General features: G+C 34.9%; 1 protein-coding gene across 3 annotated transcripts in view; it reads left to right on the forward strand.

Annotated features, from left to right (window-relative positions):
* The window catches only part of LOC113060197 (FH1/FH2 domain-containing protein 3-like), a 169,383-nt gene that overhangs the window by 25,716 nt on the left and 126,303 nt on the right, over window positions 1–17,364 (forward strand). For all 3 annotated transcript variants that reach the window (XM_026229090.1, XM_026229091.1, XM_026229092.1), the window contains exon 3: window positions 277–341. In XM_026229090.1, coding sequence (XP_026084875.1) covers window positions 277–341 — 65 coding nt within the window. The remainder of the gene's footprint in view (window positions 1–276; window positions 342–17,364) is intronic.

The following is a 17,364-nucleotide window of genomic DNA, read 5'->3' on the forward strand; positions in this document are numbered from 1 at the left end:
ATATATATATATATATATATATATATATATATATATATATATGAATCGTCAGGATTTTTGAGTTTGACAGTAAAAATCGCTAAGATTTTGACAGTAAAAAAAAAAAAGTGCTTTGAATTCAAATATTAGGAAAGAGTAACTATACTTTGGTCCATCGTATGGACCTATGGTCGATATCATATCACATGGTCCAACATAGTTCTGTAAACTTTTTAACATTTGTTCGATTTACAGCATGATGTTCAATTGTTTTTGTGTTGTTGTTTTTTTCCTTAGGAGAGGAAAGAAACACAGTATAATCCTGAGAACACAGCTGTCTGTCAGAGTACATGTCTGCATTGGTGAGTAACAAGATGCTGTTTCCCTTTAATTAAACTACAAATGGCGAGGAAAAACATTTTGTACTTAATCTTCACCCTTTTAAATTTCTGGCTCGGTCAGCAGATTCTGGCTGCGTCAGATTGTTTAGGAATTATTTTCTCATTTGTCCCTTCTTGAATGACAGATGTGTGATTTATCCGTACCGAGGCCCCTGCTTGATTTTTACTTTGTGGTAAATTTTTCCTCTTGCTAATAGGCGCTCACGCTGCAACATTTATGCTCTTGTTTAAATATGTTCCATGCTTGACTTCTCAATCGATATAAAACAGCGAATGCAGCAACGTGCTTTACACACACACACACACACACACACACACACACACAAGTTGTCCAGCATATCTGAGTTTAAAACTTTAAAATCGAATTCTATTTTACGCTTTTTCATTAATAACCTATGTGATAAGTTTAAAAAACACTCACAAATTTGCCATGGAAACATTTTTTTGCCAGAATATAAAAAAAATAGATTGACTGTAACATGCTTGAAATCACATTAACTTTCATTGTTACTGTATACTGTATTTCTTCACAATCTCGTTGTTTATCTCATGTCCCTAAACCCTGGTGAAAGAATCAGGCTTCATTACCTCATAGGACTTAATCCCAGATTAACATCTGTGCCACTGTGTGGAAGCAGGACGGCTATGGCTATCTCTGAGTCACGAAGGATTAAGTGTCACAGACAGCACCCACAAAACCCATTAATATATATATACTGTGTTGTTTCTCTGGAAGTGCAGTATGCATATTTCTCACTTTAGGGGTTTGTTACCTCTGTGACTCATGGACCATATTATGCTCAGTGGACATAAAAATGGATTTTATCGGCGTGCTTGGAAGTTGTATTTACAAGTTACCAGGCTACTACAAATGCTGGGTTTCCATCCAAGTGTGTTTTTGTGAATTGTGGAATATCACAATAAAATTAATGTCTCAGTATCCCATTGTATGCTATTGTTTTATGAATGTGTTTATGAATTTGATGAGTTATTTTACAAACTGTATAATTTTTTTACAGAAATCTTACATAAATGTATAAAAATGCTATTCATTGGCTTCCCCAGTGGCGACCAATTTCCTTTTCTGTTTGTTTTTAGCAGCAGGTTTACTGGAAGTGAGATATTGATTGATTTATTTATTACACTTCTTGAACATATGGGGTGAAATTAGTTTTATCCACAAAACAGTTTTTGCAATACACATATTATTATTATTATTATTATTATTATTATTATTATTTTTATTTTTATTTTTTATTTTTTGGAAATACACACTATCTTTAACATCTTACTTTTACCTTTTCCCTCAAATACTTTATAGATAGATAGATAGATAGATAGATAGATAGATAGATAGATAGATAGATAGATAGATAGATAGATAGATAGATAGATAGATAGATAGATAGATAGATTGATAAATGGGCAGTTTTGACTGGAATAATCCGCAATATGTACCAGACTTCATGCCGACAGTCAAACGTCTAAGTGATTCACTGCTGTTGTCTAAAGGAACTGGTAGTCAGTGTTTAAGACAAGTGTGTGTCTTTAGTGAGCAGTATAAACTTAGTGGCCAAGCACACGTGGCTCGTACAGTTTCTTTTCCTCTCCAGACTGCAGGGGAAAATATAACTGTCCGCCTGCTAAAGCCATTAAGCTTAGAACTGTCAGGTTTTAATTTGTACGTTTCGTAAAAGTGTTATTTAAGGATATCAGGGACAAAAATTGCCCTACGAAAGAAGTGCAGTTATCTCCCACCGTCAACTCCATTTACTGATCCTGCGTTCCTGGGGGATTGCGGAACCATTTGGAAACTCCAAAGCTGTTTTGCTAGGGGGTATTTTGGTCCAAAAATAAAGTTGCTGAAACTCCCTGCAAGGTCTGAGAATTTGTTGAGAGAGATTTTGTGAACCAGTCCTGCTCAGACACCTGCCGTGAGTCGTTTTCCCTTTCGTTCGCGTGCAATTTGCGAACCATGAAAGAGGGCAGCAGCTAAACACAAGTACCTCTTGTAACAAACCCTTCCGAGAAGCTTCACCTATCAACAGCTCTGAACAGTTGGTTATTGATTTATTTCTTGATAACATACTTTGAGTGACTACGTTGTTTGTCTCTGTGGAATCAATGTTCCGTAGCTATGATTTCAACCCGTATGGAAAAGGCAGCTTGATAAGAGAACCACTATGATTTGCAGATGCTGCCTTGCCTCTCTACAGCTTGTTGAATGTTTTTCTGCCATTCTATCCTCTGTCCTGGGACCTGTCCTAAACCACGCTGCATTCCTTGTAGCAATGATGAGATCGCTTTTCTGACCAGGAGTGTGTTTGTGTGATTGAAGGCCTATCTGGGTCAAAGGTGGGTCCTGTGTGTGGGAGGTAAGGGGTAAGACGCTCTCTTGCTCTCTAAGCAGATGACCCAAGATGACATATCACATCCTTCAAGTGTCTTCTAAAGTGTTTTTTTTTTTTTTGTCATTTTATTTGTAGTTTGTTTTAGTGATATTATGTGATTTGTGTTTTGTTTGACTTTTTATTTAATTTGGCTTTAATTCATTTCAGTTCAGTAATTTTTTGTACTTTTATGTACCGATTTTATGTCAGTTAGTTGCCAAGGCAACATTTCATATTTCCATATAGTTTATTCTTGTAAAGTTGATTTTAATTTTATTTTATTTTATTTAAACAAATAATTTTCAATGAATGAAAATCAGTAGTTTCAGTAGTTTTTGTTTCAGTTAACAATAACATCACTAGTTAATATTAATAAAAGTATTTTGAACGCTCTGTGGTTTACATTGTTTTTGAATGAGGGAAAGAATCCATTTCAAAATTCAGTATTTGAATTTTTCAGATGCTTAAATTTATATAACATTAATAAGCTCTGTAAATAATTCTAAACTTGTAATTTGTAATTTTATTACGGACTATTTATAAATGTATTTGTTGAATTGGTTATTTCACTTTTGGATTTCAATTCGGTAGTGTAAACACTAGAAGCATATTGCATTATAAATAGATTAAAATATTAAATTCATCCATGAATTGCTAATCTAAAACCTCTATTTTCTGGGAAAAAATGCAATGTCACCACCCAACAATTATTTGTAACAGTAATTTAATGTATAGAGAGATGCATATACTTCCCATAAACATTGCCCATCTGCAATATCTTCAGTGAGGTCTGGCCGTGCTTTTGATTGCACATTCGGGGCCTTTTATCTTTACTTTGACGAAAGGAATGAATTCAAAACCACCATGCAGCTGCTATTCATAGCGGGACTTTACACACCACACCATCATAAATCAACTCACCAGAGTGAGCTGTCAACCGACCTAATGACACAACGCCATGAGAACTATTTTCATGCACTTGTCTGGGCTCATTAGTGAAACCTGTTGCACTTGTGCATGCCTGATTTATATTTTCCATGTCTATGCTAACCACTTCATTAAATGACAGGAGTGTTTGGCTACTGCTGTGCCCAGTATGGTTTCAATGACCTCCATGTTTTGACTGTCCATCATTATTATTATGGGAAGTTACACCGGTCAACTGTGAAAGCGTGAGTCTAATGGGCTCTAGACCAGGGGGTTTTAAAGGGTTTTGGTGTCAAGGACCCCAAAATATGATAGGTATCCCTTGTGCGGGATCCCGTTCTTAAAATGTAATGGCAGTTACACTATAAACATAAAGTAATATGTGAGAAAGTTATTATAAAGACAACAAAAGTAATTGTTTATAAAATTAAATAACTGGCGCTTACATTGTCATTCAACTAAAGCAAGCTATGTTAATATCTGAAAATATTTTTAAGTTGAATTTTGAATATGATAAAATATTATATTAGCATTGATGAAATGAAATAGAATATTTTAGAAATAGTTTGAAAATATATACTTTTGCCTGGACAAATACTTAAAGTGCGTTATTTTTACGCCTACGACATGCAGTCTCCAAAAGTATTAACCAGAATTATTCTTTTTTGTTTTTTGTTTATTCATAGTCCTGAGAAATATAACAAATTCAAATTCGAAAGAATTAAAAAAATAAAAATGAATAATTTGGTTTCTGGCTTCTGGTGTGATGAAAATATGTTCCTGGCTCTCATTATTACTCTTTATATGTAAGCTGGAAGCAGATCTTGTTGAAAAGGTGTCCAGGGTGGTTGTTCTTCCAATAAGTGATTATGTAACAGTCAAATGCTCCTACTACGCTCATCACAGCCATAATTGATCAGTAAAAAGTTTGCCATTTGCAACTTGAAAGCCTGGCATCTGTGGGTCCTTTCCAGTTATTTCTTTATTTTGCCTCATGTTACAATGAGGATTCTTGACATTGATACTTCTGGAGCGGGAAAAGGATGAATTTTGACTGGAATGTTTCCTGCAGGCTTAGCCATGGTGGAACGAACACAACTGTAAAGTCTGTCTTTCTAATGAATAAAATCTGTAGCTAGAAAGACAGTCGGCATCTTGTTTATCCATCAAAGAAGATTTGACTTTTTTGCCTTTTGTGCCTCTGTAGGGAATTAACTAAATATGTATTACACCCAATGATAATAGTGTTTGTTTGCATCTGTGCACATTGTTTTAGCACAAGGTTCACTAGGAATTACGGCCAAACCAAGATCACTTGGTCACTGGATCCTCTGCAGTGAATGAGTGCCATCAGAATGAGAGTCTAAACAGCCGATAAAATCTTTACAGTAATTGTGTTTGTATTGTAAAAAATTACAGGTATGTATTTTACACATGACGCAGCACTATTCCAGCACATTTAGCTTCTGGTTAAACTGGATTGTAGATGGTTAGCGCTTGAAATACTGTGCAGAAAAGTGGCTCAGAGTTTCTTTCTTCTTTCTTCGCAACTGATGAAAACATTTTATCTACCTTTTATTCAAATTGCAACCATATGATCATCCAAATTTAAACAGGACTTCCTGGATGCGGTGACTTAAAGGCCCAAGTGTTAACATCAGAGGAAGCTGTGTATAAATAATCTGTTTATTCATAAACCTGAGTGGTGAGTCTTTTAGGCTCTTATATGCAATGCCTGTCATTTAGCGCGTTTGCGGAGAACCTCTGCGGTCAATGGCAGTGAGATTTAGCGGTGTGGTAATGTACACAACATAGCTCATGGTTGCTGCAGCAGTCGTGAAAAGCACCAGTCACCATCAAATGGCTAATTTTCAGATCCCAGGATCTCCCGTGCTCTCTGCGAGTAAACCGTGGCTTTCTGACAGGGCGTAATTCAGATGCCTTAATCATAGTCATTTACTCGCACAAACATTTGGCGGCAGAGGAGATGCTTTTGTTGGGCAGATGGAAAGCCTAGGTTCTGGTGCTCTTGGTTTTTATTCTGCTGCTTGAGCTAATGGTTTATTAAAGTTTGCAGGGTCGGTGTAGGTCTTGACGCTGATTTGCCATAATCATCGTGTCTGGGAGTCGGGGCTCTATAATGTGAAAATGAGGCCAGACTCCTGATTAAACTCAATGATGCTAACGTGTGGTCCCAATAAAACTGCTCTCCATTTATTACCATTAGCCCTCACTGCAAATAAAGCCATAATGATTTTTTTTTAACATCTGAAATAAATCAAAAGTTACAGTATGGCCTAACACACAGTTCTGGGGGCACTGGTAACAAGCACAACCCTAAAAAGTCCCGATTGTGAGGCAACTTGAGCGACAAATTTTCACTAGCAACCCAAACCCCACCCAAGAGTGATATTTAAAAGCACACTGCGGTTATGGCCAAATTATAGACATAGAAGTTAATGGAGATTGGAAATTTTGTGAGCTTCCGTTGTAAATCACTGAATTAGGTCTGGATTTTTTATAAGGTACAGCATGTGGTGGAGTAAGTGCTTCATTAGCCTTAGAATGCATCATGTCTTGTATGATACACTCTGTGCTCTGCTGTTTTGACTGCAGATAACTTACCGAGTTCAGTTAGGACTTGCTGACGTTCAAGAAATGACCCACGAACACTTGAAATCATACTACAGTTGAAATGCTCCTTTAGATTTTTGTCTGTTAAATGAGCTGATATGGAAACATCTCCTTCACTTGACCCTGTGTGATTTGCAGTTAGTTGTGAATTCTGATCCTTTAAAACCTCACATGATGAATTTGGCACTTTTGGCCTATTGTTTGGCGCTTTGAAACACTCTCGTAGAAAGAAAAAGATTGTGTATGAGAGTTGTAAATTTCCAGTAATTCCTAATGCGTTTCCAAGCAGTAAACAATGTTAGAGCAGGAAAAAGCGGAACAGTCTAAAGCCCTAAACTTTAGAGTTCACTGCTCTTGGACAAGTTGTTGTGCTAACTGCTTTTTAAATATGCTGCATTGCTATTTGTCGTTTTCCTTTGCTATTTTAATTTGCATTTTTTTTTTTTTTTCTGAGTTGTCATAAAAGCATGGTTGTGTTGAGACTTGAGTCTGTGTTTGAGATGGTAGATTGAAATTGTGAAAGAACCTGAATGATTTTTCCAGGACTCAGGCATTGCTAGTCTTAGCACTCAAGCAAGTTCCTAGACTTTTTTTTGTATTGGAAGAACATGTTATTCCATATTATTTCCCAATGTTCTCCTCAAAATTATGTGCATATATACAGCAAATAGCTGACCACAGTTTAAAATCAGCAAGAAACAGTAGTCACCATGGACAGATGTCTCCTGCGGTCATTATCAGCTTTATAAATTCTGTGGTGATGTTTCCACCCGCCAGATGTTCAGCGTGAGAGATAATGAAAGACATTCATGTCCAATCTTTCACAGACTTTCTTTATCGTAGTCAGATTTGCATCTTTGGCATTGTCAAGTGCACACAAGTTAGGAAAAGATACTTACAGAAGCCTCACAACAGTGATGTTTTCTCTGCCTCACCTGGATTTCTGTGTGCTGACAGCCTCGGACTACTAAACAATATTCACATCCAGACAGCTGAAGTCCTACAGCTGATGAAACAACTCTGACCCATCTCTGAACTCTCACTGCAGGAAAATGAATGAATTGTTTCACAAATTGAAGTAATAATTTTAAGTAAGTACACATACATCTTAAAAAAATGCGTTAACCTTGAATTACTGTTTATTGCTAACTGCTAACTGATAAACATCTTCAAAAGAGCGGATTTTAAATTATGAACCGTGGAAACATCTGCTGAATATCATTCTAGCATCTGACAGTGAATTTTCAGATATGTATTGCAAATGAGTAAATGGTTGACATCTTCCAGATGTAAACACAGCGAATAGACATCTGGGTGCTGTACGTGCGCGATTAGGGTTGATAAAATATATTTTTCACCAAGACGGATGGATGTGCATGTGGAAGTGTGTGAGTGTGCGAGAGAACACAGAAGGGACAGGGTGAATTCAGTTGCACCAGTGTAAACCTGTTTCTTTTTCAGGCGCAGTCCAGTTTAAGCAGGTGTGAAATGTTGGAACAACGCTGTGTCATGAGTATTGACATTAAGTCATTCTCTTCAGCAGAAAAATACTTTCTATGTAAATTTGGATTAGTATGTGCCAATGGCTGCAAGAGTGGTTTCAGGAAGTCTGTGGCTCAGTGGTAGAGCATTGCGTTAGCAGTGCAAAAGGTTGTGGGTTCAATTCCCAGAGATCACACATATTGATTAAATATAAATAAATAAATAAACGTATAGCCTGAATGCACTGTAAGTTGCTTTGGTTAAAAGTGTCTGCTAAATGCATAAATGTTTTAGTTTCATTCTACTTTCTAATCACTTAAAATGAACGAAAACAGCTAATTATTTTATTTATGGAAAGATAAATAGAGAAAAATATGACAGTGTTAACAGAATAGAAAATACATTGTGACCACATATTATTATATTTGGTAATTATATATTGTTTTGTTCACAATATTGGAAATATATGAAAATCTTTATATATATATATATATATATATATATATATATATATATATATATATATATATATATATATATATGGCAATATACAGTATAGGTACCCCTTATATTTTCTGAAGGGAGATCTTCATATCTGGAGGTCTGTGCATCCAAAAGTTAGAAAAAGCAGATTTTAGGGATTCATTCTTGTCACTGCCAGAATTTTGTGCTGTGTTTGTGGCCTACCTCATTAGCATAATTCCTTTAGTGAATTGGTTACTAAAGCAACCCAAACAGTGCATGTGAATAAACATCACTACAAGCCAGTGCCATTTTTTTTTTTTTTTGCCTATGTGTGTGTGTTTTATTATTACTATATCCAACCTTTTGAAAGTGAATGTCTTTAAAGATTCGACTGCCTGGTTGATGACCACAGACTTCTAGCCTGAACGTGTGTAACAATGGATGGATTACGTCTTTTCAGAGAGTGCAGACATGGGAAGCAGAGACTTACAAACAGTTAAATGATGACAGACACATGACACGGTGTCCAGCCTATCCACACTCACACACACACACACACACAAAAATACATTTGTCCAGACACGTTCACAGCATCTCCACCAGACCATCTGGTTTCTATTGTAACCCCCTCTGCGTCCCTCACTGCTTAAAGAGGAAAAGATTAAAACTGTCTACATGTTCATCTGTGGAGGTATTTATATCTTAGTGTTCAGCAGTAACCTGACTCTGTTTGTCTCACTGGTCACTGTCCCATCTCACGTTTTCTCAGCCGTTCTCTTACTGAAGTTCTCACGCCAATTTGTTTCTCTGTCTCTCCTTCAGATTCTTGTAGTTTAGGCCCGGTAGTTTAGATTCTTTCATTCGACCTCTTAGCCTTCTTAACACTAATTGTCATTCTTATTTGGCCAACCCTGGCCTAAAAAAGACAATGGCGAGAAAAATAGAGCTAAAAGTTCAAGTCTAATTCCCAATTCCAAGAAGGAAGCAGGATATTAAAGGATCTTGAAAAGGTCAAAAGTGCGTGTTTCCCAGTCTTCACTTGGTGAATGTCCAAATAGATCCTTATAATAGAAGTCTCACTCTGCTTGAATTTTGTCAAGTGATTTTGTAAGTCTCTGATGTTTAATAAGGCTGGAATGTATTGATAAAAAGTACAGTAAAAAAGTAATATTGTATATAACATTCAGGGTAACACTTTACTATAAGGTCCATTAGTTAACATGAACTAAGCACAAACAATACTTCTGCAACATTTATTTCTCTTAGTTAATGTAAATTTCAACATTATTAAAATTAAAAAAGTTGTATTTGTTAACATCAGGTAATGCACTGTGAACTAACATGAACAGTCAATAAATAACTGTATTTTCATCAACTCACATAACAAACATTTATAAATACTGTGACAAATGTATTGTTCATTGTTAGTTGATACATTAACTGATGTTAACAAATGAAACCTTAGTGTAAAGTGCTACCACATTCACCAGTCATTACTCTCATCTTTATTTTCACATGATCCTTCAGGAAGCATTTTAACATGCTGATTTTGTACTTCAAGAAATATTTCTTATTTTAATACATTTTTAGGGTTATTTTCTCTGAATAGCATATTTTCCACTGACTCTTTATGGCAATAAAGATTTGTAATGTTTTTGATGACACATCAAATGCTTAAATTACTCTTCTGTTTCAGTAAATGATAAATGAACGGCAATTACAGCGATTCCTATCTGGGCTTTCACAGGTGTAGACATCTTGTCGTTGGCTGTTCACTAAGGTAAAATCACCCACTGCTGCAGCATTAGTCTAATTATCCTTACATTAAAAAATTGAATTTTCCATGATTATAATCCAAAAACTTGGATTACTCATGAAGTTTTCCAAAGATTCTCAACCTGCTGAATTAACTTGAATTTATTGTTATTTCATTTATTTTTTTGTAGCAATTAATTTCCCATCTGTTGTTTCGAACCTCTTACGGGAAGTCAAATATCCCTTTACATTAATAATGTTGCAATGACTCTGCATTAGAAACTCTGCAGCAGCTGGAGAGACTATAATACTGTCATTTGGCCAAAATATGTTGGGCCACAGTGCTGGTAGTTGCCAAGCATGTGGCCTTCATGTGTGGCAGTTCCCTTACCTTTTTTTGTTCTTCAGATGTGTTTAAATGTTCGAAGAAATTCCCGTATTTTTGAATTAATCAACTAACTGCTATATTAGAATTGTTTTGGATGCCATATGTGTGCTGAATGTCCAAAGGTTAACCGCACCTGGCATTGGAAGCACAATGGGTTTCTTTTAAAATTGGAGAGTTGTGTTGATTTCCTGTTACTTGGAGAGTTGTGTTGATTTCCTGTTACTTCATTGTCAAGCCAAAAACTAATTCTCAAAGAAAGATGCACTCTACAAAATGACCCAGGGGACCTGTTACAATACAAATGAGAAATTCTGATTTAAATATTTATTTAAAAATGTAAGTTGCAAACATTATTTTATTGAGTTCAGTTGACGTCCGAATGTTGGTCATTACATTAACTTAATATTGTGCTTAATTTAAACACACATTTATGTTAATTGATTTGTATTATTATTTTTATTAAGTTGTAGTAATAAAATTGTCTTGTTAACTTTGGAAATTCTAGTCCCCTTTCAGTCACTCACTCTCTACGTCCCATTGGTGAGCGACAAATTGAAATATCGCTTCGATAGACCAATCTACTTCGAGTGTAAACTACAGTAAATGAGCTGATGCATACTGGCATGCAATTATTGCATCCAACTGCAGCTGATCACAGCGTTGAGTATAAAAAGGCAGCAGGTGCAATGCATACCAGCTTTTCACTTCAGAGCCAAGCGACAACATCGTTCTGCTCCATTCAAGTGTCTTCATTGAGCTACTAGTTCATTGCGCTCTTGGAAGCTGTCGGTGGTGGCGGTACGTCGCTTCAGCGGTGGTCATTCCTAAATGTATATATTTGCCTAAATGAATAGTTCATATTTAAACAAATATAAAATAAATTATCCAGCCTAGCTAAAGAAACAAAGAATAATGTATAATCACACTGCTATATTTCAGACTTTCATTTAAAAACTCTCTTTGAAAATTCTGTCTTGGCATGAATAACTTTATAATGACACTATGAATGAACCCAGCTGTATCAATCACTGTATTCATATATAAGCAAAACATGAAGACAGATCGCTTTTTACTAAAACAGAGTGACTTTTTGAGTAATGGCAAAATGCATTTAGCAACATTGTTTTTTTTACAGTTCTGGTCCTGCTATCAAGACGTGACCCAGAATATTTGACACAAAGCAGGCAGTGGCATAAGGCAGTGGGCTACACTGTAGCCATTACTCACCCATCGGTTGACCATTTATCAGAATCTGTTGTGTTGAAGGTCAGACTGCTGTTATTAGGCTTAATGTAATGGGTCTGGGATTACACTTAGAGCTGAAGTGCGTCAGTCACCTCACATTCTCTTTCTATCTTGGAACAGTTTAAATATAAACTGAAGAAGTATTTTGGGAATGTGGTGACAAAGACAAATTAGATGAATCAGTGACATGACACTTTTTTGTACTTAACCATTAACAAAACAAACAAAAAAAAAAACGTACATATATAAATTGTTTACTAAACCTACCAAAAAATTAAACATTGTTTTAGGTAATTGAATTGAAGGTAAAATAAAATAGACAATTATTTAGAATAAAAATAGATGAAAACTTAAGTGCCAAAAAAAAAGAAAAAAAAAAGAAAATGAAAAAAAAAACCTTCCTAAAAATAACATACTTAAAAAAAGTACTAAAATATCTAAAATAAAACAAATGAAAGATAAATGGATGACAAAAGCACATAAGATAATTAATAAATTACTAATACTTAAATTAAATTCAATATGAAAACTGACTATATGAAAAGAAAAGCTAATACAACATTATAAATACTACAGAATCTCATTTTTGTTTTTATGACAAGACAAGGGTAGTTCAAGTGGTAAAATTTCATGTGTAACTTACCTAAACATAAGGATATGCAAAAAAAAAAAAAAAAAAAAAATATATATATATATATATATATATATATATATATATATATATATATATATATATATATATATATATATATATAATTTATTAATAATAATGATGTGTACTCTTGTAGTAATAGTGTAAGTGCAATTTATTATTACTTTTTATTGATAGTTATTCCGACTTGACATATAGAGCATAAAATACAGCTTTATCATATGAAACCAACATGAATACATTTCAAGAACTTGGCTCATTTTAAAGTAGAATATGTAAAGGTTTTTTCTTTTCTTTAGGTCATGAATGAGTCTGTGAATCAGCGCGCCCTTCTGTGACCAAACAAAGGTGTCTTGTATCATGTTCTCATGGCTTTAAGATCAGTAACCTATTGAAGCTGTCACACACAATCTCTCTATCTGCTCTTACTTTTCTGTTTTTGAGTGTGGTACTCAGTCCACATAAAGGTTTTTCCTGTGTAGCAGACCCCTCCTCGTCCCTCTGCTCCTTTTGAAGATTTTCTTGGTGTCACCCAAGTGGCAGAAAATTGAGAACTCTTTGTTAGTTGTCACTAGTGAGAAGAAAAGGATGGTGGGTGTAAAAAGACCCTGGTCCTGTGAGAAAGTTTGGTAAGAGACACATTTAATCAACCCTGATTCTTTAACTTTGTTTTGTGGATCATTGCATTCATAATGAATGGGGACTTCATAAAGGACACATAGTACAAGTACAATAAAAGTATTATTGAAGTGATATATATTGAGTATATATATTTGAAGTGATAAATTCCAAGTCTTCTGAAACCTGATTATCATATCAACCATATCGAGCTGCTTGAGGAAGTCATGATGAACGATTCATAAACGGATTGTTCTTTCAAGACCTATATTTGTTATTGTCTATATTTAGTTTAGTTAGTTGTCATCTGACACTTATATAAAGTGAATCTAATTATTTAATAACACTGTTAAATGTAATCTTTAACAAATATCAAAAATGAATATCCAGTTTTTGTAATGTACATTATAATTTGTATGCCTCGATTCACTAGTAGCATTAAACGATTGATTTACATGATATTGTTTTCTTAATTAAATTACTATTTTGTCTAAATAAATTATTTAGACAAAATAGTATGCAATTTTAATATTTGAAATGTATTGGTTAACAGACATGGATTTCAATATTGTGCTTCCATAGTTGATTAAAAAACATCAAATTGATTATTTCATAATTTGATGATTATCAGTGAATATCAACTCAGACATTGACAAAACTTTATTTTGCAGCTTTAGAGGACCTGTAATATAGTGCACTAGTTGTATGGACTATGTCTATGATACTGTACAGTATATTGCTTTCCTGCATCCTCTTTGTGCTTTTGTGCTTCGTGGAAGAAACACAGTCAGATTACAGAATTGACATTTTTGGGTGAACTAATCTTACAGATAGAAAGCGTCATTTGTATGACCTGACATAAAAACTTTTAAAAGAGCATGTTTGCGTCCATTGAATAATGACTGAACTGTCTGCATGAATCGGAGATGAAACAGACTGCTAAGGGAAACCATTTCTCATCAGTTATTTTGGTTGTGGCCAAAGATCTGTTTTATTGTTTTATATTGTGGTTGCGGTAAGACAGGATACATAAAGGACATAAAATGTTTTCCAAGTCGAGTTATAATACAGTTTTTATTCACTGTAGCCATTTTTGTTCTGTTTGTAAAAGTAAACAATGGTAAAAAGGGCAGAATCACTGTTAACGGAAATTGCACACAGTAGTATCATCCTTTTAAACTTTTCCATGCTAGAGTTTAGTACTGAGAGGCATATCCGCAAGATGTTCTTTTTTAAACAACAATTCTGGAATACTGACATCCGCATCATATATTTATGGATTTGTGGCTTTTAGGGTATCAAAGCAGAACAACTACAGCTCAGTCGCACAAACATTGTCACTCAGTAGACATTACAGCAGAGATATATAGTCAAACATCAAAAGCAATTGAGCTTCACAGCCTCTGAACAGATGTTCCTTCGTTCTGTTTTACTGAGCCTTGATGTGGCTGTATAAAGACATCTTAAATTAATAGTTGACACAAATAAAACAGAGAAAAAAATATTGCGTGCTCATGTATGTTTCAAACTTGTATACTGTAAATTTTTCATGGAACACAAAACATTTTTTTTTTTTTTTGAGAATTTTTGATGCCTGAAAGAATGTGATTCAGCAGCAGTGTTGGGGAAAGTTACTTTTAAAAGCAATGCATTATAATGTTGTGTTACTCACTAAACGTAACGTTTATGGAAAGCAATGCGTTACGCTACTTTTCCGTTACTTTCACATTACTTTTTAAATTGATTGTTTTTAATATAAGAAGTTTTATTTATAGTAAATAAAGCCCTTTCATACCAAAAAGTGTCATGAATAAATCTCAGGCTGAAGGAAAAGTAAATTCACAATCACGTCTGTACAGTAGAACACAGGAGAAGACAGTTCAACACTTCAGCAATAAAAAACAAAAACAAAACAAAACAAAAACAATGAAGCACAATTGATAGTTTATCTAAAGTCATTTTTGTTTATTTGTATGGCTGAACTGGATCATCAAGGGTCAGGAGCAAAGATATTAGTTCATAAAATGGGATTAGATACATTTTTGTTATTTAACATATTTAATTATTGCAGGTTTGCATCATATTCTGAGTTTTCATTTCATTGTTTTCATTCATTTTAAAGAAAACTACATCATTTTTTTTATTTTATTTTTTTTTATTTCACTAGCGTTACTTGTAATGCGTTACCCCCAACACTGTTCGGGAGTGGGTCATAAAGCAGGTCTGGGCTGTGTCTGTGTTAAACTAACCTGTGTGTGCTCTGCTTTGTGCTGTGTGTTGCTTTCATACTGCGGGGTGACAGAAGACCCCCTCACCTCCACCCAAACACACATACTAGGCATATATACAGCCTGTGCAGTGTCAGTCAGAAATGCTTTGTCACGTTGGGTTTTTATTTTTCTAGACACTCCAAGCTGCTGTGCTCATGTTGGAGACGGAGGTTTGCTTCCAGTCAGAGTCCTGTCCCATTTGCCTTCTCACTCATTATTTCCTTTTTGATCTTCTCTCTTATCTGCCTGTAAGAGTCCTTCCACACAAATGTACAAACTATTCTTCATTAGAAAGGAGTATATATCTAATATTGTTTAATGCCAATGGTCATTCTCAGTTCTGACTACCCAAACTAAACTTATTGACCTTGTTGTGGGTAATTCCCGTGGCATTGAGTTCACCAGCTGAAGATAGTGACTGAATTGCAGTTTCTCAAAAAGGATCTTCCGTCTTTGGCTGCTTACCACCACAACAACTGTTTAAACTATTCACCGTGAAGAAATCATTAGGCAAAGATTTTACAGTGCTCTTTTCTCAATCTAAAACCTCAGTTTTCCAGATCAAAACCTTATGAGCTGTCTCACTTCCTACTGTCTTCTGTGACCATAAGTGCCATAGAACTTCATGAAGAATGCTTGGAATGCTCTTTAACTTCGTGCACAACACAAATACACTGCCTTAGTACCACCCACTTTTTCAGAGTTGCGTATTTTTTCTATTAATTTCTGCCATTAGGGATTTTTAAAAAGTCTTCGCTTAAATGTAATATGCCATGAACAAAGACAGTCAGCTTTAAGGACAATCACAACATAACTTTAATTTGACGCAAATACGTATTTGAAAATGGGACAAAATGACTTAACGGCTTTAATAAGGAAAAGAAGTACAATCCCATGAGGCATTGTGAATGACGTAACATAATATATACAGAGAAATATAAAACTACTAATTTAAGGTTGTTGGGTATGAATAATCATCTATAGAAACAATATACATTACGTTTATTGCAAAATGTGCATAAATATCTATACAAATATTTAAGTATTTCACAGCATAGTGAGACTGATGTGATTATGTCATTTGGGAGAAGGTGTTCCCTGCTAAATCTTTTGTCGCAATTTACTTGCTGCCACTCTCTGATTGGTGGAGTTTCTGAGAAAATGAATGTTTTTATTTCTAGATTTCTAGAACCTGACTGCTGGACTCTCTTGTCCGCTGCATGAGATAATTGATTTCAGTAGAGTTTCAAGTTAGTATGTTGCCAAGCTAATGGCACAATAGGTTTTGGAACATACATTTGAAAGATTTTCTCGACAATAACTTAGTTTCATACATACATACATATATATATATATATATATATATATATTAAAAATATGTGTCAATTTGAATAATCATCAGTTTGTGCAGTTATATAACCATGATAATTGTTATATGGACTTTGGTTAGCAGCAAACTCATAGAAAAGTTTATATTACATGTTTTATGGTTGAAAAACACTAACGTTTATGTAATGTCAAACAGTCTTTGTCTAGGTCATATCAGTTCAGTTAATGTAAAAAAAAAAAAATAAGAGAGTCCATCTCAACACTCTCTAATAACTCCTGTCGTGACCCTCAACAAAGGTCAGTGCTGTTTTCAAATATGACTCTGTTAGATTTTTCTCTTATCTTGTGCTAATAAGGTCTAGAATGTGGGGTCTGATTCAGTGTCAGCTACTGTAGGATCTGCAGGACCTCCTAAAAGAGCACGTCTGAACCTTTGAGCCATGTGTCTCAGGCCACAGTGTCCATGTTTGAAGACTTGCAGGGAGGCCTGAGTTTTTGTTGGCAGTCAGGTACTGTGCCGTCGACATGTGGCAGGAGTTGTTTTGACTGTTTCTGTCAGCCTTATACACTGAAGTAATGAATGTGCAAAAATGTGGAATGCTTTTCTTCTAAATGTACTATATGGTGTTCACTTTAAGAACTTCAAATTTCCCAGAATATGTGCATGCCTTCACTCACAACCCGTAAAGCTTCTGTAATGACACGTGACATCAGGATGTGACATATAATGTACGAGTCGAAAATGCTAGGCAAATGCTAGTTTTTTTTCTTCAAAACACCCTGTAAAAGAGTCGCACGATAACGTGCGTCATCACTATGACACAGCATT

The sequence above is a fragment of the Carassius auratus genome, chromosome 41 (assembly GCF_003368295.1).
Source record: "Carassius auratus strain Wakin chromosome 41, ASM336829v1, whole genome shotgun sequence".
NCBI lineage: Eukaryota > Metazoa > Chordata > Actinopteri > Cypriniformes > Cyprinidae > Carassius > Carassius auratus.